The sequence below is a fragment of the Andrena cerasifolii genome, chromosome 2 (assembly GCF_050908995.1).
Source record: "Andrena cerasifolii isolate SP2316 chromosome 2, iyAndCera1_principal, whole genome shotgun sequence".
NCBI lineage: Eukaryota > Metazoa > Arthropoda > Insecta > Hymenoptera > Andrenidae > Andrena > Andrena cerasifolii.
In genome coordinates this window covers 15,766,653-15,787,799 of record NC_135119.1, presented here as the reverse complement: position 1 = coordinate 15,787,799, position 21,147 = coordinate 15,766,653, and the positions used below count along the sequence as shown (strand labels likewise).

The window sequence follows — 21,147 nt, the reverse complement described above, 5'->3', positions numbered from 1 at the left end:
CAGAGTCGGAGAGAGAGAGAGAGAGAGATCGCCGATGCGATCGCAAGCTCATTCTTTATTCGCTTGGTCCAGTAAGAGCGGAGTTTACAAGATACGCCGTAGCGGGAAACTCGTTGCCACACGTTGCCCGGCGATAAGCAGAAGAAAAAGGGGATTCGGTTATCTTGCTTCTACGAAGATGTCGTTGGACGTGACCCAGGTTATCAGTCTCTGTAGAAAAGCATCGCGAAACCTACTCGTCCATGCAACGATGCGTTTGCTCGTGTTGGGTCGAGCGCGCCGACGGATTTCTGGCGACTTTTTCCCAACTTATCGCGCGTGTACATTCTCATCTCCCGTTATCGCGATTCCGACACGATCAGCGGAGAATTTATGCCGCAAAGATCACGCGATCGGGTCCTCGCTGCTCTGACGTATAATGTACAGCGTGCGCGCCGCAAGGGCAATCGTTCGGCTCGACCAAGTGATTTTCTTAAGACGTCCGCACGACCGGGGCCGAGGAACCGGTCGAGATCGTGATATCGGTGGCGTTGATAGAAGTCTCGCGGGGGATCAAGTTCGGGATGGGCGACAACCCGATCCGGTCGTGGTCTCGATTCGAGTTGCGTTTCGCATCGATCCTCTTCTGTTTCCTGAACGCGACAATCAGGCCTCCGACAGACAGGAACACGCCGACCAGGCTGCACCACTGGCAGCCAGCTTCGATAGCGTTCGCGAGGTAGTGGGCACGGTAAAAGATTTGCTGCACCGATTCCGGTAGTTGCTCTATTCCAGAGTCTATCCAGATCAAAGGCAGGATCGTGCCGTCCTCCAAGCTGCCGGCGAAAGGCACGCCGACCGCCTTTCGCACCTCCAAATTCAATTGAAGCTTGACGCGGGTGGCGACGGTTACGCCCAATCTCTGTAATTCCCACGAGCAGGAATAAGCGACGATGGTTTTGCTTTTGCGCGTTTGAATTTCGAATTTGCTCGGTAACATACCGGATGTAGATCGATGTAGCTCTCGTGCTGTTCCCGTCGAGGAGTCAGCCCGTCGATCCTTTGGAACAGCGACTCGTCGCCCAAGTAAAAGTGAGGGAAAGAGAGGAGCAACGGTGCACCGAGTTTGCAGGCGGAGACATTGAACGTTCCAGCCGGAGGACATGTTCTGCGAGTGGAGTAGTTGGATTCCTTGGAGCAGAAACACGACTGTTGCTGGGGGGTGGACGTAAAAGCGTTGCTCGGTATTTTGTACCTATGGTCGGATCGGATCGATGATTCGTACGAAGCGTCTTGAATGAAAAGAAAATACTTTCGCCTCTGGATCGGTGTAAATTTTTTTTTTTTTTCCGGCCTCAAGGAGGGTGTGAACTGTGACCGGAGAAGGTGGCTGGAAGGAGGCAAAGGGCGGTGGGACGACACCAAGGGAGACTAGAGGACTATTTGAAAGAAGGCAGTCAGAAGTACTGTATCGGCGAATTACGCATAGGTACCTTAAGGTGGGAATGCCGTAAGCAAAGTCACGACGTTCGTAACGAAAGGGCATCGATCTGCAGACATCTTTCGCGTAGATGTACAGAGTTGCGTTGGGCCGTTGGACCCACTGCGGCGGGAATATGCTGCCGTCGGTGCCGTATACTCTGTCGCATTCCTCGTCTCCCCAGATCTTCCGATCCTCCACTCCGTTAACTCGGTCGATCAGCCCAAGGTTCCTAAGACTGTCAACCCCCGTGTGCATTGTGATACGATCCGCGCTTACGCCGTTTATCTGAAATGGATCACGGATTATGATTCGTACGGATCTTGGTGGGCGAGCGATCATAGGTATAGTGCCTATACGAGCTATAGTGACAGGTGTGAAGTCACTCAGCGGGGTCTTAACCGACACCCCTGCTGGGTACTGGCCGTTAAACGTGCCCCCCTACTACCCCTTGCAGGGCTGCATTTAGGGAAAATCAGGACAAACCCGGGGCCCTAAAGGGTAAAACCTCCAAAATTACTTCAAGACATGCAGTGGTTTTAATTTCAAATAAGTTGTTAATATAAAATAATTTATATTACTACTGTTCTAATGCAGTACATATACCTCACTAAAATGAATTTGTATTTAATATGTGCTGACTATGAAACAACCTTTAATAGCCAGTAGCAAAGCTTAATTGATGTCTTTTAATAATGATAAACCGTATCTTCAATTTCTGTTTTATTTTCTGTTAATCTTTAGGGCCCCGGTTTTGTCCTGGTCTTCCCTAAATACAGTCCTGCAAGAGGTAGTAGGGGGGCATTAGAGTAAGGGGATGTAATTGACCCCTGAAAATCCAGTTATTTTCCGATTTTCTGTTACAACTCCGTGAACTGTAAAATAATTCTTTTACCAAGCGATAGATCTGATTAAAAGATGTAACTTTTGTCTTGAAACTTTTTTTCTATCTCTTACATTTCGCGAGTTATCTATATTACAAAATCGGAAAATAGCCGAAGTTTCGGGGGTTAATTTCACCCCCTTCGAGTGAATTTGGGCAGCAAAGAAAAATTGCGTTGTAATCAGGAGGAAATCCCCTACATATTCACAAAGTTTCAGAATTTTTTTGAATCTTTCGGGTTCGGGATCTTCCCTTGTAAGTCACTATAGCTCGTATAAGCACTATAATTGGGGGGCTGAGAATCACAGTGGTATAAGTCCAAATTTTGATAATTTGAGTTAATAACAATTTTTAAAGTTCAAAGGCTCCATCTGTTCGCTTTCATAGTAAATAAAGTTATAACTTTATTCTTAACTGAGAAATAAGAATATTTCTCTTTAGCACTCAACTAACAAGAGCAGAGCGTTTCGAAACATGCTGGTGTAAGTCATGGTGTAAGGATATATCCTTACATCATGGTGTAAGTCACTCGCGGGGTGACATTTTTAAAAAATGTCATTTTTGTATTTTTTTCTGGTTTCCCCTCTAGCCAGAAGTATATTCTTCAAACTAAAAGAAGTTTCAGTCGAATCGGATAATAACTTTTGGAAATACAAGACCCACCGATTTGGACCAAGATTTTGACGCCTTGACTTTAACGACTCCCCAGTGCCGTCTGCAATGATTGATTATAAAACAAAAAATATATTTCTGTAGCTTAATGCATCCTTAATACAATGCAAAAAGTCCCACTAAATGATATACAGTAGTTTTCCCATAATTAATTCCTAAATACCACCTATTCTTTTCCACCCCGTCAGGTTCCCTTAAATGCTTATAAACATAATAGTGTATAATTCCTTCCTAGATTGTACGAAACTTTCTTTTCTATATACACATATTTACAACGCTAGTATTTCGAGGCTTCAGACGTGTCCCCGCAACCGCAATATATACGCAGACTTTCCGATAACAGAAAGCGCGAAGCACTACTTCACGCGGAACACCGAGCGAGTGACTTACGCCACTGTGAATCTCAGCCCTCCAACTAGGCACACACAGAAATACGTACGAATGCGAGAAGCCCAAATTTATCGTAGGGTAGATGATGATTTAGCTCGGCAAACGGCTTGATCATTTGAAAGAACTTGTCCTCGTAGCCCCAGAGGTACTCCCCGGGCGATAGTTCGAGGAACGGCTTTACGCTGAAACTCGATAGAATCGCAGTTAGAAGTAGTTGCATCGCGAACGGCAGGTTCCGCGAGAACGCGAGCGCCGACATCAGGAGCACGTTGGGCACGACAACCCTGTCGTCCTCCACCTTGCCGGAGATCCATTTGAAGCTTCTTTTCTCCTGGTACGTGACCGTCTCGTTCTCGTGCATCTCGACGTTCACCCGGCTCAGAGTCTCCCGATAGACGTACGGGCCGACCTCCTGCACCTGCAGCTTGCTAGCGTTCCCGCTCTCGAACTCCCCGAGGTTTGTGTAGTTGAAAACGTAGATCTTGACGGTGAGGCCGACCGGCGGCCGTTGCCACAGCTGAAAAGCCGCGGTGCCGTTTCGCAGCTCCAGATTCGACAGAATCGCGTCGCGGAACACGTTCGTAAACCAAAATACCACGAACACACAGATACTGGTCAACGCGGCCAGCCCGTAGAACCAGCGCTCCCGGCTTCTCCTCGCCTCGTCCAAACTTTTTCCAAACGCTCGAGCCAGTTTCTTCTTTTTCTCCATGTTTCAACTCAGCTACTCAGTCGATGCCGTGCGAGCGCCAACGCCGATCCTCCGCCAGATGCAGTTATCCGCAAGTCCCTCTGGACGCCAGTAAATCCCACCCCCGTCGAACTCGCGCGCGATCCTGATCGTTCGTGCGATCGCCTTTTCGCTGGCCTACTGAGTTCCTTCGAATACATCCACGCTGTATAAAAATCTCCCCACCTTTCTTCGATTCATCGATAACCTCGCCGCGGCGATGACCCCTCTCGTTTGTTACCAAACTTAGGACAGCTTGGAATCCCACTGTTGCCCCCGTTTCTCTTCTACTACCTCGTCCTACCACTCGTCCCTTACATCCTTCGTCAGTTTTCGTACTTCCTCTCGTAAACCGACCCCTCCGCCACCGTTTAAGTTTTCCATTCCCCAGAGACCAGGCGCGCTGCGCGAGTCAACCCTCTTCGAACCGTTCGCGGGCCCGTCTCAGGGCCCGCGGCATTGGGCCCAAAACCGTGGGCGCTGGTAGGCCCTTAGTCGGAAACGGGACGTTCGCAGTCGAGCGCCTATCGTTCGCAGACGGAAAAATAGCTGGAACGATCGATAACGGTTGCTCCTCGTCTTTCGCGCCCCGATCTCGGCGAGCTTTCGTTTCTTTGCGATAAGCTGTGTTCCCGTGGGCGAGAACGGTTCGCGCCTCCGGCTGCCCGAAATTTCAAGGGTGCAAGTGGATCGCAGTGCTATTCGGGAGGGCATCGCTGATTCTCGTTCAACTGCTCTCTTTCTTGGAGATTCGGGGATTTGAAAGCGGGCAGAGTCTGGGACCTTTGCGAGTCGGGCCGCGTCACCCCCACCCCGCGGCGTGTCGGGAAATCCGATGCGCTTCGACGCCAGCGATTCGATTTTATCCGAGACTGACCGCTCGCTGTTGTGACTGGCAGACGATGCCCTTTTCACCCGTTTCTGCTGCGCTGTCTCGCCAAGCGTTATTTAGTGTTTGTTTGTGTTCTGCACGCAACCGCAGGACGTAACGGCTCGTACGATAGATACGATGCGCTCGGGTGGTTACCAGCAGCTTCGCATCTTATCTCGCCTTCTCTCCAGTTCTCTGCGCCGCCCCGCGTCGCGCCACACGAGCGCGTGCATTCCATTTGCCTCGCAGCGAAAGTTCAATTCCGATTCATACATCGCGTAATCACGCACGAGGTATAAAACAGACCTTTAATATCTTGTAGGAGCTTGTGTCACGTGTCGAATGAGCTGGCATATCTACGTTGTGAAAATTCAATGGTTCTGTCGCGCGCTCTACGTCAAACAACGGTTAATCGGGGGACCACCTATAATCAATTCAATTACACAAGTCAGTGAAGTAATAAATTGAGGCTAAAAAATCACTACAAGCAAAGTCTTGTTTACAGGGGCGTCCAAGACTTTTTTCCAGGGTAGGGGGGGCATCTTTGGGACGATGGTAATGAAAAATATACCCCTCTTGCTTTTTTAACCCATTTTGTAGTGCCAATTTCATTAAATTTTTTTTAGGTTTTTAAAACCGAAATTTAAAAACAATTCCCTTTTTTTAGTTTAAAGTTAATAAAGATCAGTTTTGGAAAATAATTTGCCGGCCCCGCCCCTCCGGACGCCCATGCTTGTGTACTACGATTACGACGGTGATATTTCACTTTAAATAAAATTTGATAGAGAATTAAGCGTCGAAATGAGCGATAAAAAGCGACGAAACGCTCAGAGTGACCCTTATGGTCACAGCATCCTGATAGATCGTTTCAGGCAAACATAAATATTTACATACCTACGTATGTACCCAGGGACGTTCCTGGCGGGGGTGCAGAAGGTGCCCTCCGCACCTGGGCGGTCGAACTTAAGGGCGGCCGCAGGCCGTTTATTATGTGTAAAGTTTTGACTAATAACAATAATAACCGAAACTCTTTTGCACGATAACTGTTTAAAATTATGTATATATAGATATAAAAGTAAGCACTGCATATGAAATTCTTAATTAAAAAATATTAAATTAATAAGGGTGGCAATATTGTTTTTGCACTTGGGCGGCCAAAACTCAGGGACGGCCCTGTCTGTACCCCGCGGAGAGAAGGTGGCCCTACCTACATGTATGGCCCTCCAACTACGTATATTACCTATGTATGTACATCCTACAAATTATTAGCACTCGACTTTCTCTCTCTAGTTGCCAGGTGTGTCCGAATACACCCAGATATGTGATCCTCCTACAACCCACATGGTTCATTCAAACGCAACGTGTACCTACAAACGGTTTCCAGGATAACAATATGAAATAGTATCATTTGAAGGTGCAACAAAATATTTCAAATCAAATTTCGTGGGTTAAATCAGTTTCATGCGCACTCTACAGGCCGTGACTGCGACTGCGCGAAGCTACCGCTCGTCCATGTGTTCTACTACTACTTACTATATAGTAGGGTAACATGTAACATGTAACATGTAATGGATCATGTTTTGCATGAACCAAGTTAGCCAAGTATCGTTGCTGGTGGTGAAAATTTTGCTAGTTTCTCTGTCGGCTTTTTCGCAAAGCCCCCTCGCATGGCTTTGAATATCGGCGTTATAGTGTAAACTGTAAAGTACGGTAAGCGAGGGTTTGATCGGCATAAACGAGCTTGAACGAGCTCGCGGGCCATGCAGTGGTAGATCAGGTAACCTCAAAGTTGCCGTGTAATCGTACGCGTATTGTAGCGATTGTACAGGTGAACGAAGGGCCTCTGTCTCTGGAGAGGATCTAGGTAGAGCGATTGGATTCGGAAGGAGGATTACGAGGAAATCTGGTGAGGTTGCGAGGAAGAAGGATGAGATCCCAGCAGAGCCCAGCGACGTTGCAGTCGACGGTTGATCGCGAGAAAGTGTACGCGTGGATAATCGAGCTGTCGAATTCTGAGACCAGGGAGAACGCGTTGCAGGAGCTTAGCAAGAAGCGAGAGGTGGTGCCCGATCTGGCGCCAATGCTTTGGCACTCGTTCGGGACGATTGCGTCGTTGCTGCAAGAGATCATAAACATCTATCCGGCGATTAATCCAGCCACGCTGACCGCCTATCAGAGTAATCGAGTGTGCAACGCGTTGGCGCTATTGCAGTGCGTTGCCAGCCACCCGGAAACCAGGTCCTCTTTTCTACAAGTAAGAAGGAAACTGTGAGTTTTCGACGTTGCAGAAGGGATCGCAGCATTGTCATTTTCACTCATTCTCTTCCTCCGTCGTTCTGTTTCAGGCCCATGTCCCACTGTTTCTATACCCTTTCCTGCACACCGTCAGCAAGACACGTCCGTTCGAATATCTCAGGTTGACCAGCCTCGGAGTGATAGGTGCGTTGGTTAAAACCGACGAGCAAGAGGTAATCACATTCCTACTCACCACCGAGATAATTCCGCTCTGTTTGAGAATCATGGAAAGCGGTTCAGAGTTGAGCAAGACAGTGGCGACGTTCATCTTGCAAAAGATTCTACTGGACGACAGCGGCCTGTCGTACATATGTCAGACTTACGACAGATTTAGCCACGTTGCTATGATTTTGGGGAAAATGGTACTGTCCTTGGCCAAAGATCCCTCCGCTAGGCTATTGAAGCACGTGGTGAGGTGTTACTTGAGACTGTCGGACAATCCGAGGTAAGCGGAGAGCGAATGTCAGCGATGGCTCGACCGTGACGATCTTACCTTTCACCTGAGTTAACGAGTTGATTTTGGACTCTCCGCAGAGCGTTGCTGGCGCTTAGACAATGCTTGCCCGATCAACTGAGGGACAACACGTTCGCGACTTGTCTGCAGGAGGACACGTCAACCAAACACTGGTTAAATCAGCTTTTGAAGAACTTGGAAGCCGGCCCCCAGCTCGGACCTACCGCGCAGCCGGGTCAGCAGGATCCTAGAGCGATCGGCATGTCGCCGCTCACCTCCTAAATTCCGTCGTATCGTGAACGACTGAAAGTTGACCGATTTCGACATACCTTTGTGCAACTCGGGGCATAAGTTGCTGCTCGGAACACTAGCGAATTCTTAACAGCTAGCTACGGAACGGAACGGGGCGGAAACGGCGGTGTCTCTTTAATACGAGCCGTTTACCCGAGAAGGTGTTGCGTGTTGCGCGTCGCGACTGCGTTCGCCACGCGCGCGGACAGGGTGACGTTTCTTTTGTCGCAGGACCACACCGGCGATGAATATCAACGCGGTGTTTAAACGCGTCCAACCCAGATAGAGAAGTTCTGCTGGATGAAATAAATGTGCACGCAATAAAGAATTTTATACGATGCCACCGCGTCTATTCTCTTCCCGTTTACAGTGTTTCTCTTCATCTCTATCTTTATCTGTTTCGTATGCGCTTATATTGTTTAGATGTAGGCCATCTCTCCATTTTTTTTTCCTCCGTCTGGTTGTATGATGGGTTGGGTTAGATCGTCACAGACTTTTAAACAGGTACTTTATCGTTACAGATCAGTTGGCAGTTTTTCGAGTTCCGCGCTCTCCTGCGAACCGAGCGAAAATCAACACGCTTGGATAAAGTATTGGCGAGAAAAGCAGAATCTGATACACGTACCTGCTGTTCCGCGTTGACCTTTGTCCGCAAAAGGCCGCGAATCACAGGTGTGTACAGGTTCTCGTCCCCTGGTTTACGCTTGTTGGCCCCGGTAATCCAAGAGACGACCAGACCGATCAGAATGGCGGTTAAAAATCCAACCCACGTGTACCAGAGATACGACATTCTGTAGAGGAAGAAGGGTTGCTCCCTGGAAACGCGCAAGAGAACCGGTTAAGTTGATTTAGGAATGGGACGAATGAAGCGACTGGAACTGAGAACCGAGCTTATTCTCCTCTTACCTTATCGCCGTTTCGACGATAACTGTGAGATTGGTGGCGCGCATCTTGAGCGATTCCGGGCATCCATCGACGGATACTGGCTTTACGGGGAAATTGATGTTTCCGCTAGAAATGGCCGCCTGAGTGCCGAATGAGATCCAGGCGACAAGATTCAAGCTGACTAGACCGCCGACCAGAGCACCCTGTCCCGCGGTCGGATGACATCGGCATGGAGGGTGCCGAGAAGCAGGCGGATGGCGGGAAACAAGCAAACCACACGTTAAGGATTCATTAAGAGTCGGGTACACGTTGTTAGAGAGAAATACAGGGTCATCATTTAATCTTGCAACCCGCGCTCGCGCGAACAGGTAAAACGGCAACAGCGCCTCACGGACGCATTCCACTACAACCATGCACCACCCGGCGTTCAGGATGGTCTTTTTCAAATTACCGTCGCAAAGAGCTATTCCGGGCCGGAAAATTCCGAATAGCTCTTTGCGACGTTAATTTGAAAGAGGCCATCCTAACATTCTCGAAGCTCGGGTATCACTGCTATCTAGCGGTCGCTTGCAGCACTACGGACGCCGGGCCGGTGCATGGTTGCAGCGGAATGCGTCCGTGAGGCGCTGTTGCCGTTTTACCTGTTCCCGCGAGCGCGGGTTGCAAGATTAAATGATGACCCTGTAAGTAGGTAGGTATGTACGCAAACGATGTGATGGCTTGGCGTTCTCTCTGGCAACGTGGACTGGACGAGTCCGGTTTATTACCGTGGAGTTTGCGATCGGAAAGAACATGCCGAGCGTGAATATCCCGAGGAGCGGTCCCGCCGTTATTCCTGACAAACTTTTGCCAGCCTGTGGGATCAGACCAGACGATCGTTGAAATAGCCTGCCGCGAATCGCACGGGGAGATAAAAAGTGTAAGTGGGAGCCGGAGAAGCGGAGAGCCGGTCACCTGGATCAATCCGCTGAGTTTCTCCACTAGGAAAACCAGAGCCACGCAAATAATGCCGGCGACCACGACTATGGCTTTCATCGTTCGACTGGCTGCTACTTGCGAAACGGGAGGGCGTATCCAGGGCTTGATCATGTCCTCGTAGATCACTCCAGCCATAGAGTTGAGGCCGGTGGACATGGTACTGTAGCAAGAGGAGAGGGCTATCGACACACAGCACGCGCCAACATGTATGTACAATAAGTAGGGGAAAGTGGGGCAAAGCCGGGTACGCGGGTCAGACTGGGTATCATTGTTTTTCTAAGACAAGAGCTGCGATATGCACCCAATGTATGGTGTTACATTTGGGTGGACCTCACGACGGTATGAGATCAATCGCAGCGCAAAGACCGTCGTAGTTTTTCATCCGGAGAAGTTTATAAAATTTCGAGTTGAAAAGTTCCAGTGTTGCGTTGGTGAATTGCCTTTTTTATACCACTTGGATTTAAAGAATCTATTACGGTAAGTACTGCATTGTATTCTGTAGTCTTTACACAGTATTTTTACGTTTTACCCGGCTCTTTATCGCATGTTGAAGTGTAAATATTTAATGTTTAGTAAATCACCTTATTTGGGGCAAAACCGGGTATTTGAGTATGGGGCAAAATCGGGTACCCATACTTTCTATGTATGGCGTAAATGTCTTATAGAAGCTGATTTCTAATCTTTAAAAAGTCCAATAATAATCTTGATTATACGTATAGATCGCGGATGGGCTCATGAGATTTGCACAAATATTGAGGAGGGCGACGAGACTTTATTTGTGATTTTTGTGCACTAGAAAAATTAAAATAAATTTATGTACAAATTAATATTTGTTAGAATATCTTTCTTTATGGTTTCTAAAATAATAGTACTAATGGTTTTATAATTATATCATATTTTATGCGTTTTTTAATAAGTACCCGATATTACCCACACCTATAGGGTAAAACCGGTACTTGCATACTTCCGAGAAAACTTGTTTTCCTGTGAGCCAAATAAGTGTTTCAAATGAGAACTCTCATTTTCTGATTCTGTAAGGTCCGATTAAGATTTCTAGCTGTGTCCAAAGTTTATTTTGCCGTCTGACTTTATGCTAGCAGGAAAAATACATTAGGCACCCGGTTAAGCCCCACTTACCCCTACCCGTGGACGTAAAAGACGGTGCATTGTTGCGGGGAGTTGAGGCGAAAGACGGAAGGGGAATCGCCTGTTTCAGCCATCTTGAGCCAGTCAACTTGTGGTGCACTCTGTAGGCGAGATTACGTATTAGTACTAGCGTGGCTTGACGTTTGGCGTAGATTGATGTGGATTGGCGTCGTTTGGTATAGACGTACACAGTAAGTATTTGCGGCGTCGGTTCTTGGGTAATTATTTATAAATCCAATCGTAAAAATGCCAGTTTGCATTGTGAAAATATGGTAAACTAGGGCTTCCACGAAAAGTTTGAAACAAGAGGACATAGATGACAGCACTATTTTGACCGGCACAAGATGGCTGATAGCCACTAGAATAATTTCAAACTTTCTAATGACAAATAACTTAAAAATATAGAAATACCTCAATAATCTACCGCAGGGTTAGATAGTAAGATAGTTTTTATATATATATATAATATTTTACTATAATATATATACTAGATATAGGGTTATTATAGTAAAATAAATAAATATATATATATTTACTATAATAACCTTAAGCAACTAACATTGTTAAAACCGAGAACTCACATTTTTACTTTCATACTTGTTAAAACATTGTAAATATCTAGTTCATAAGTACTAACATATCATCTCTGTATTGATAACCTTGAAAAGTTTGCTTAAGGACCTGTCCAGGTTCAAAGTATTTAATAAAAAAAAAAAGATGGCTGAGAGTATACCGTCCCTCCCCGCGGAGATCTTCACTCCCCGCGTCCACGAGTCTACTTTATGCACCGTCCTTCAGGTCCATAATAAGTCCATAGGTAAGTACCTAACCCAGACCTATCGAGTGTCGGTTTACCTCAGCGCGGCGCTAAACACCCCGGCGACAAATAGTCCCGGCAATCCTGGGATCGAGTCGGCCATCTCCATCACGAAGAACGGCAGCAGCTGGTCCGGTTTCGTTATTTGCTGGAATCAGTCGAATCGGATTAGGTAGATCGAGCGGGTTCGGCAGACGTCGAACGGGGCCGTTCGTTACCTTGGTCGTGAGGGGATCGCAGTCGTGAAAGGCTGCGAAGATAACGATACCGGTGTAACAGCTCAAAGAAACGATGGTTATTATGCCGACGGCCATTATCGCGATCGTTCTGAAGAGAGGAGCTCGGTTTAGAAGAAAGGATATCGGTTCGTCAGCTGTGGGATAGATGGTAAAAGCGGGCGACTCACATGTTGGCCCTCTTTAAATTAGCCATCGCCAGGCATCGTTGCACCATCGCTTGATTCACCGAGCACGTCGCCAGCCAGTTCAAATAATTGCCGACGACTACGGTCCAAAAGGTGTGCCGCGCCGTTGGATCTGGATCCATACTGCCGATCAGAAAAGCACGGAAATTTCAAGGATAATGCCGGCCGCTGCTAGAGGATTTGATCTCTCTGACGCTTCTGCAGGGGTAACTCCCTTACTCGAAAAACACGATTCTGCCAGTTTCTTGGTTCCTTTTCCACACTTGATCGAATCCACCCACCCGATCGGTCCCGAGAATCGCGACGACCAGTACCCCTCCGAACATGACGATCGTCTGGATGGCGTCGGTCCAAACCACCGCTTTCAGGCCGCCCTGCAAGGTAGGGTATTGAGTGCCCGGCTGCTTTTCGGATTTCCCGTTTCTCTCACCAGCGTTGTGTAAAATATGCAGACAGCGCAGACGAGCAGGGCGATCGCGTGCAGGTTTATTCCGGTGACTTGATTGAACGCTAACGCGGGAACGTATATGACGAGAGGAATGTAGAGCAGCTGCAACAAGAAATCACCGATCGGAGCCCGAGAGAGAGTTACTCGGCTCGTGGGTATATACCCTACTTAGCTACTCGCACGACGCAGGATGCACTCGCTTACCATCTTTATCAAGAATATCACGATACCCATCAGTCGAACGGCGTTGTTGAATCTCAGCTTTAGGTACTAAAAGCGGGTGAATCGAAAGGATGGTGATATATCTACGCCGTAGGAACGAGGGGAAGAAGAAGCAGCCGCGTACCTCGTAAGAAGAAGTGATCCCCAGGCCGTAAAACACGGGCAAATAGACAACAGCCATCGTCAAGGAGACGAACGAGTCGGCGATCACCACGGACCATAATTGCGTCCCGTACACGTACATTTCGGCGGGCAACCCGAGGATCGCAATCCCGGATATGTAGCTGAAAATCATCTCTCGAGTGAAAGAATTCTTGGTAAAAGTCTTGCCACTGATTCTAATCGTGTAACTATTCAGTTTCACACACCTAACTAAGATGAATGTCCCAATTTCTGCTCACGTCCCCATTTCTGCTCATTTCGTATTCTTATTATTATACGCGTCACGTTTGTACTACAGTTGCAACAAAGTAATACTAAATTTTCTAAACACTTGGGGCAACACATACATCGCTATTTTTCCTGAGCAGAAATACGGACATCTAGAGGATTATATATTTAATTACAAATTACTAACAGTTCAAACATCTTGAAATATGTTTCTTAAATAGCTTTCGAATTGCTTGATTTATTATTAAAGAATTAATCGATTACTCGGCAAATTTTGATCACAAATTCTTTACACCTTCTTTACGACGAGTTGCCTCTTAAATCAGCAGAAATTGGGACATTCACCCCTGCAGGTTCGTACGGTACATACGTGCGATCGTTGGAACGACAAGAAATGGTCCGATTATTACCTGGCAATCAGAGACATGCTTATAGGAATGATCGGCATATTTTGTCCGCCCACTAAGTACTCCCGAACCGCGTCCGTGTTTTTCCTCGCTTTGTACGCTTGGTAGACACCGACGACAGCCGAAATTCCCAGCATCACTGCCAGTACTATGCAGTCGATCACATTGAACGAGGTTTGCGCGGAATTCTTGCTCTCGTCCATGTTCCGCTACTCTCGCTTGCGCTACCGACCTTTCCCCCCCAGACGGTGACGGCCCGAGCTGTGCCGGCCCCGCGAACGTCGCTGTTCCGTCGTCGGTCGACCCTTTCGCCGAACGCGATTTCGTAGAAACGAAGGGAACGACGCTGTGGTCGCACGGCGGTGTCGCGTTGCCCGTCGTCTCGCTTGGAAACGATGCGTTTCTGAGTCGCAAAATCGTGCACGGTGTACGGCCCCGACCGCTTAAACGAACCGACTCCGAGAGACGATTGAATAATTGGAGATTCCAACGTTATCGTTCCCACTCTGCTTCTTCCGTTATCTCTGTCAATCTCCTCCTCTTCTCTCGCCGGCCCATTGTCCTCGTCCTCGTCCTCGATGTCCTTCTGCTGTTCAGCCGCCGCTACTGGCTTCCTCGTTGCTCGCTGTTCTCGCGGCGCGCACGTGTTACGTAAGCAGTTGAAATCTCCCAGCCGAGGGATCAGTGATCGATGCTTGCTGGCCCCGGCGGAGGGATGAAACGCGATCGGGCATTTAAGAAAATTGCCATTACCTGCCTCTGTTTGCGCGTCCAATCCGTTTACCCCCTGTCGCTTGTCGCTCGACTCCGGCCCCACCGCCTTGCACCCCTGTCAACAAAACGGATCGTTGGAGCGATCGATTTCCGCTTTTCCAGCGGGTATTAGTCGCCGCTCTTTCGACGAAAACTGGAGTCGGCCACTCCTTCGGAGATCCCGGTGGGATTTCAAGCTGGGCTATTCGCTTACCTCGCGTCTTTGGTACGCGCGCAGTGCGGCTCCGACCTTTCGCAGCGATCGCTCGTTCGCGGCTGCGTTCCGTTCGCGTGTACTCGCAACTAACAGGCAGCTGCGCGGACTTAGAGAACGTTAGAGATACGCTCTCCACGCGTCCAAGGGATTCCTCGCGAGAACGCTGGGAACGGCGCGGCTCGCTCGTTTTGCGCGTCGATCAACGCGGAGAAGCACCGCGGCCAGCTTCGAAAGGAAGCGGCCAATTTAGAATCGTCGGAACGAAACAGTTGCCTCGTTTCAGTTATCGTCCGCGAGCGGTAACCCTTCGCTCCGAGCAGGGTTGCGTGGAACGATGATTCGCTCGCTTCTCGAGATTGCGCTCGCACTGACACTCGGACTCGGGCTGGCGGATAAACGGACCAACGGCGATAGTCCGGCTACGTACGCAAACGTGACGGGGGATATTGTTCTGGGCGGCTTATTCCCAATTCATCGAAGAGGCAGCGGGGGTGAAAGCTGCGGCGAGATTCAGGTACGTGCGGCGCGGCGCACGGTGGGCCGGATTCACTTATTTTAAGCCGTTTGGGCCTCTTTTTGTGATATCGGAATGAGATTGATGTAAACAAAATAGGATACAATTATTATTTTCTAATGATGTGTAATTTAATAGTTTTTACGTTTATATACTTTTTTTTTAAACTTAATTTGTGATAAAAAAATTGGAAACTTCGCTTACAAGATCCCGAACCCGAAATTCAAAAAGTTCTGAAATTTTTTGGATATGTAGAGGAGTTACTCTTGATTACCACGCGATTTTTGTTTGCCGCCCAAATTCACTCGAAGACGGTGAAATTAACCCCTGAAAATCAGGTTGTTTTCCGATTTTGTGTTATAACTCGCGAACTGTAAGAGATAGGGAAAAAGTTTCAAGACAAAAGTTACTTCTTTTAATTTGATCTATCATTTGGTAAAAGAATTATTTTACAGTTCACGGAGTTGTAACAGAAAATCGGGAAATAACAGGATTTTCAGGGGTCAATTGCACCCTCTTAAAGTGAATTTGGGCAGCAAATAAAAATTGCGTTGTAATCAGAAGGAAATTCCCTATATATTCATGAAGTTTCAGAATTTTTTAATTTCTGGGTTCGGGATGTTCCCTTGTTAGTAGTTTATTTAATGCCCTTTTCAGGGGGTTAAATCGAATGTTCGGGAAACTTTCCGTTTCCAAGATATAAGGAAAAGTCGAAAAATAAAAGATTGCAATTTGGAAAAAAAAGATTGGCCTTTATTTTAACCAAATATCGTTTTGGTTCAAATAAAGGCCAATCTTTTGCTCTAAACATCAGCTTCTATTAGTAATTAATGTAAATAATCTATTAAAAAATAATTCCGAATACAGTCAGGAAAATTGCGACATTTTTTAAAACCGACAAGGAATATCTTTCAAGTCCCAACGAGTCCCGTGTTTTAAGAAGATGCGATCTTTTCAGTACACCTTCCTCTATACAATCATGCAAGAATCACTTCCCACTTTTTCCCATTTCTCAAAACATTACTGTTTGAAATCATCAGCGTCGCGTCATTTTCTTCACGTTCATGCAGCGACATGTTTCTATAACACTTGAGTCATAAAAAGTATAACGAAATTGGAACTGTAAATTAAAAAAAAATTAAAACCGACTTCAAAGAAAAAGAAAAATGCACTAAAGAGTAAAAAAATAATTGTTCCCCTTATTTAATATATGACTCTCATATTTTTTAAGTCGGCGCCAGATTTTCACAGTGCAAATGACGAGGCGCCGGCTTAAAAATACGAGCATCATAGATTAAATAAGGGGAAAAATGATTCTGTAGTTCTCAGTGCATTTTGATTTTTTTCAAGTCGGTTTTAATTTTTTTAAAAATTTTATTTTTAATTTTCAATTCCAATTTCATTATACAAATGTAAAAAATATTAAATTATACATCGTTAGAAAGGAATAATCTTATCAATTTTTTTTGCGTCAACTTCATTCCGATGTCTTAAAAAAAGACCCAAGTGACGCTAAATAAGCGAATCCGGCCCACTGTGCGGCGCGGCGGAGCCGGTGGTCGCGGTACGGCTGAAGGAAAATGGATGATACGCGCGTTTAGGTGGAGGACGGAATTCAGCCGTTGGAAGCTATGCTGTACACCGTTGGACGCATCAACGACGATCCGACAATCCTTCCGGGTATACGGCTCGGTGCACTGGCATTCGACACCTGCGACAATCCCAGCTACGCTCTGGAACGAGCGTTCTACTTTGTAAAAGGTAACGGCCTGGAGTCTCCTGGATTCCCCTCGAGTCTCCCGCGAGTTCTCCGTTTCCCCGTTTGGTCCCGCAGGCTTCATTGCGCGCGGCAACCAGCTCGCCGGCGGGGGATATCGATGCGACGATCGGACCTCGCCAAAGTTTCTCAACGGAGGATTCGACGACGTGGTGGCGGTTCTCGGGGCCCAGTCGAGCTCGGTTACCATTCAGGTGAGATCTCGGCTGTTTCATCGGGTCTACTACTCTCCGACTAGCTCCCGCGGTCGCTGATTCGATTGATTTGGTTGGCAGGTGGCCTCGGTGCTGGCATTATTCCCGGTCCCGCAAATTTCTTATATGGCCACGTCGCCGTTCCTCAGCAGCAAGGAAAGGTTTCCACATTTCTTTCGCACAGTGCCCAGCGACGTGAACCAGGCCCGCGCCATGCTAGAGATCCTCCGGTGAGTAGGTCTGCGTTCTACGTAGGGGACAAATATACATTTACCTGTGTTTTGCGAACGATTGCGGTGACGCCGGCCTGCTAGGCGATTCGGCTGGTCGTACGTGTCCGTGGTTTACTCGGACTCGGAGTACGGCGACCATGGCTACGAAACGTTGGTGTCCCTTGCTGGCGAGTATAACGTCTGCTTTAGTGCCCCGCACAGAATCAGCGAGGACCGGTTCACGGCGGAAGACTACGACAGCGTCGTTCGCACGATTACCCAGAAGACGGACGTTCGAGGTGAAGTAGATTTTGCCAATGGGAACATTCCGCTCTAAATTGGACAGTTTTTGGAGCAACACTTCGGACGTGGCTGAAATTTGAATACGTTGTAGTCTGTAGGGATATGTAAACATATCTCGAAAGATTTTTGACGATTTTGAAAAATGTCGATTTTACAGCTGGTTCAAGGTAAGTGCTAACTTTTATATTTTTTGTGTGGCCTTGAAGGTCATAGTGTACCATATGGTTGAATTTGTCTTGACAGTCGCTTTCGTATTTGGTAATCAAATATATAGCATTCCATTTAAAGAACCAAAAGTCACCCTCGTTTCGAGGGAAATATTGCGAACACCAGAAATTCAGATACCGTATTATGTTGGATATAAAAAACAGTGACAGTTTTCCTCCTTCAGTTTTTTTTTTTTTCAAATACTTACCATTTTCGAGAATCTGGGCGACGCAGCGTCAACTTTCAGCAATTTTTACAAGGCCAATTTTAAAATACCCATATTTTTTACAATTATACTATGAAGGGGAAGGATAGAACTACATTCTGTTTTTTTCTCAGATTTTTAAAATCGCGTCCGTTGTTAAAAAACTGCATTTGTTGAAAATAATTGCAGAAAAATGGTTAAAAAAATTTGTTTCTGAAACTGAAATATTTTTTTCTTAAAACCTCAATGCCTTTTCTACAAATCGCCGTAAAGCTCATCTCCATCCGTTTACTACTTCCATAGTTATAATTTATTGAAAAAAAGTTAGCACTTACCTTGAACCAGCTGTAAAATCGCCATTTTTCAAAATCGTTAAAAATCCTTCGAGATATGTTTATATATCCCTAAAGACTACAACACATTCAAATTTCAGTCACATCCGAAATGTTGCTCCAAAAAGTGTCCGATCTCGCGTGGAATGTCCCAATGGCGAGAGAAAGCAGGGTCGAATGATCGTGGTAACGATGATGTACGGCGAGTTTCAGTGGTGGTGCTATTCGCGGAGAAATCGACTACTCTACGTGTGCTGGAAGCGGCGAGACGAGTGGGCGTCGGGTCGCGATTCGTTTGGTTGGGCAGCGATTCGTGGCCGGACCAAGGTCAGACCGAGAACGCGGAGACGATCGTGCTGGAGGGTGCGCTCGCGGTTCAACCCTTGTACACGCCGCTCTCGGGCTTCGACCAATACTTCACGGGACTGACTCTCGATCACGAGGCAGTGAATCCTTGGTTCCGGGAATTCTGGCGAAAGTATCACCGCTGCGAAGACAACTGGGTAGGCGACTGAGTCGGGACCAGCGGCATACGTTGGCTAGCGGCCGTAATCACCGATAAAATTGCGCTTTCAGTTGCGAGACAGTTGCGCGGATCCGAAGCTGAGTATCAACCGGAGCAACGGCTATAAACAAAGGAGATTTCTGCACTTCGTCCGGGACGCGGTGTACGCGGTTGCGTACGCGCTTCGCGACATGCAGGTCGACATCTGCGGGGAAGGTTACACCGGTATTTGCGAGCAGATGCGACCCGTCGACGAACGGATGTTCTCTCGATACCTGGCCAAGGTGTCGTTCAAAGGTGGGTGGCCGGAAACGCGATCAGCTAGCTGCGCGCGAGTCCTGCAGTATCCGGGAGTCTTATCCCTGCGGGACGCGCACCGCGCCGTTTCAGACGAAGCGGGGAACAGATTCGGCTTCGCCAACGAGGTAGACGGGCCCCCGAGGTACTCGATTCTGAATTACCAGCGTAGAGGGAACGTGTCGTACCAGTGGGTGGTCGTTGGAAATTACACGCGTAAGCAATCGAATCTCTCTCTCTTGTTTTTGGCGATGAAGCGCGTGACAAGTGGAAGAGCAGAGGAATATTGTAGTTGGCCGTTACATAGGAGGTGCGCTTGTGTTTTGTGTTGCGTGTGTGCGTATATTTGTGCATGCTGGTCCGATGGCTAGTCGACGGGCATGGAAGAGCGGTGCTTCAACTGGAGCGGGAGGATATGAGGTTCCGAGGCGGGCCGACCAGCGAATTCCCTACTTCCTCCTGCGCCCGGCCCTGCGGCCCCGATCGAATTCTAGTCCGAGCGAAGGAAGATCCGTGCTGCTGGAGGTGTCAGAAGTGCGGGCTCTACGGGTACAAGGTGGACGAGCAGAGGTGCGGCGAGTGCAAATGGGGTACCAGGCCGACCAGCAACGGCACCGGCTGCGAGAAAATTCCCGAGCAATTCATCGACCACTTGAACCCATGGGCCATCGCCGCGATGGCGATCGCCGTATCCGGTAACCCGTCTAATCGCTCACAATCAGTCGTTTCACCCAGCGTTTCCGCAACGTTTCTCGCCTTGCTACTTACATATCGTTAGGCATATCATTGACGGGGTTTGTCTGCTGGGTGTTTTGGAGCTACCGAGACACACCGATGATCAAGGCGTCCGGCCGCGAGCTCTCCTTTCTGTTGCTGCTCGGCACCTTCGGCTGCTTTTCCATGACATTCGCCGTAGTCGCGAAGCCGACCGCCCAGAGCTGCGCCATCGTACGGTTCGGCATCGGATTCTGCTATACACTGTGCTACGCCGCGCTTGCCACCAAGATCAACAGGATCCACAGGATATTCAACGATCCCGGGCGCAGCCCCCGCAAACGACGTTACACTAGCCCGCGGTCGCAGCTGATGATCGCGTCGATGCTCACGCTGGCTGAGATCGGGTGCGACGCGGTTTGGTTGATCAAGCAACCGCCTACCGTGACGCACTCCCACCCTACCAGAGAGGCGAATATCAGGGTCTGTCGAGGTTCCGAGGATGGCTCTTACGTGATCGGTTTGCTGTATCCGTTCCTGCTGACGGGTGAGTGGATGCCGGCTGGCGGCTTACAGGGAAACGCATTCCAACCGTTCTGTTCTTTCAAACTTGCAGTCGCGTCCACGTTCTACGCGGTCAAGACCAGAAAATGTCCCGAGGGGTTCAACGAGACTCGCCGCATCGCCTTCTCCAATTACGCAACGATGATTCTGTGGTTGGCCTTTGTACCCCTCTATCTAGCTTCGACCAGCAATGCCGTCAGGGTAATCACGCTGGCGCTATCCCTGACTATGAATGGGTTCGTCCAGCTGCTTTGCCTGTTCCTTCCCAAGGTCTACGTGGTACTAATCAAACCGGAAAAGAATACGAGGGAACTGGTGATGGCTAGACACGCCAGCGCCGGTGCCGGCGCCGTTCCCGCTCATCCGCCTACGTCAGTTGTGCCGGTTACGGTTACCGTAACGGTCACGGCACCTCCGTCGCGGTCGCTTTCACCCACCCACCTCCGGGCATCCACCAAAACTCTGTCGCCTACCGCTCTAATCTCGCTCCCGCGTCCTTCCTTATTCTCTTCCAGTCCGTACTGACACACAGCTACACTCTTGCCGTTTTCTTCCTCCATTCTTCCACATCCCCATGGTTAAGGAGAATAG

The 21,147-nt window shown here is 48.2% G+C and overlaps 4 protein-coding genes across 6 annotated transcripts; 2 read left to right on the top strand and 2 right to left on the bottom strand.

The window, feature by feature from the left end:
- Positions 1-9: 9 nt before the first annotated feature.
- Positions 10-4,244, bottom strand: LOC143366045 (scavenger receptor class B member 1). The gene is made up of 4 exons (XM_076806771.1): positions 3,454-4,244; positions 1,473-1,747; positions 982-1,234; positions 10-901 (listed from the first exon to the last, which is right to left on the bottom strand). Exons 1-4 carry the CDS (start codon positions 4,114-4,116, stop codon positions 473-475), a joined length of 1,620 nt encoding a protein of 539 aa, XP_076662886.1. The 5' UTR covers positions 4,117-4,244; the 3' UTR covers positions 10-472.
- Positions 4,245-6,548: 2,304 nt separating this feature from the next.
- On the top strand, positions 6,549-8,384 carry Rcd-1 (Required for cell differentiation 1). Of its 2 annotated transcripts, none has more exons than XM_076806777.1 (4): positions 6,549-6,715; positions 6,834-7,259; positions 7,351-7,745; positions 7,835-8,384. In XM_076806777.1, the coding sequence occupies exons 2-4, from the start codon at positions 6,933-6,935 to the stop codon at positions 8,034-8,036; spliced, it is 924 nt and encodes a 307-aa protein (XP_076662892.1). In that variant the 5' UTR covers positions 6,549-6,715; positions 6,834-6,932; the 3' UTR covers positions 8,037-8,384. The 2 variants fall into 2 exon arrangements, with proteins under 2 accessions (XP_076662892.1, XP_076662891.1); XM_076806776.1 differs by having other exon boundaries at positions 6,550-6,715; positions 6,823-7,259.
- Positions 7,826-14,113, bottom strand: LOC143366044 (sodium-coupled monocarboxylate transporter 2). Its single transcript, XM_076806770.1, has 13 exons — positions 13,766-14,113; positions 13,090-13,249; positions 12,948-13,013; positions 12,726-12,845; positions 12,515-12,669; positions 12,278-12,418; positions 12,090-12,198; positions 11,910-12,019; positions 9,885-10,068; positions 9,698-9,784; positions 8,952-9,133; positions 8,671-8,860; positions 7,826-8,599 (listed from the first exon to the last, which is right to left on the bottom strand). The coding sequence occupies exons 1-13, from the start codon at positions 13,963-13,965 to the stop codon at positions 8,561-8,563; spliced, it is 1,743 nt and encodes a 580-aa protein (XP_076662885.1). The 5' UTR covers positions 13,966-14,113; the 3' UTR covers positions 7,826-8,560.
- Positions 14,114-14,457: 344 nt separating this feature from the next.
- Positions 14,458-21,090, top strand: LOC143366043 (metabotropic glutamate receptor 6). 2 transcript variants are annotated; one of them, XM_076806769.1, is made up of 11 exons: positions 14,458-15,246; positions 16,848-17,007; positions 17,081-17,217; positions 17,299-17,447; positions 17,532-17,728; positions 18,690-18,979; positions 19,053-19,278; positions 19,372-19,494; positions 19,650-19,973; positions 20,057-20,539; positions 20,609-21,090. In XM_076806769.1, exons 1-11 carry the CDS (start codon positions 15,067-15,069, stop codon positions 21,079-21,081), a joined length of 2,742 nt encoding a protein of 913 aa, XP_076662884.1. In that variant the 5' UTR covers positions 14,458-15,066; the 3' UTR covers positions 21,082-21,090. The 2 variants fall into 2 exon arrangements, with proteins under 2 accessions (XP_076662884.1, XP_076662883.1); XM_076806768.1 differs by having other exon boundaries at positions 19,053-19,494.
- Positions 21,091-21,147: the final 57 nt, after the last annotated feature.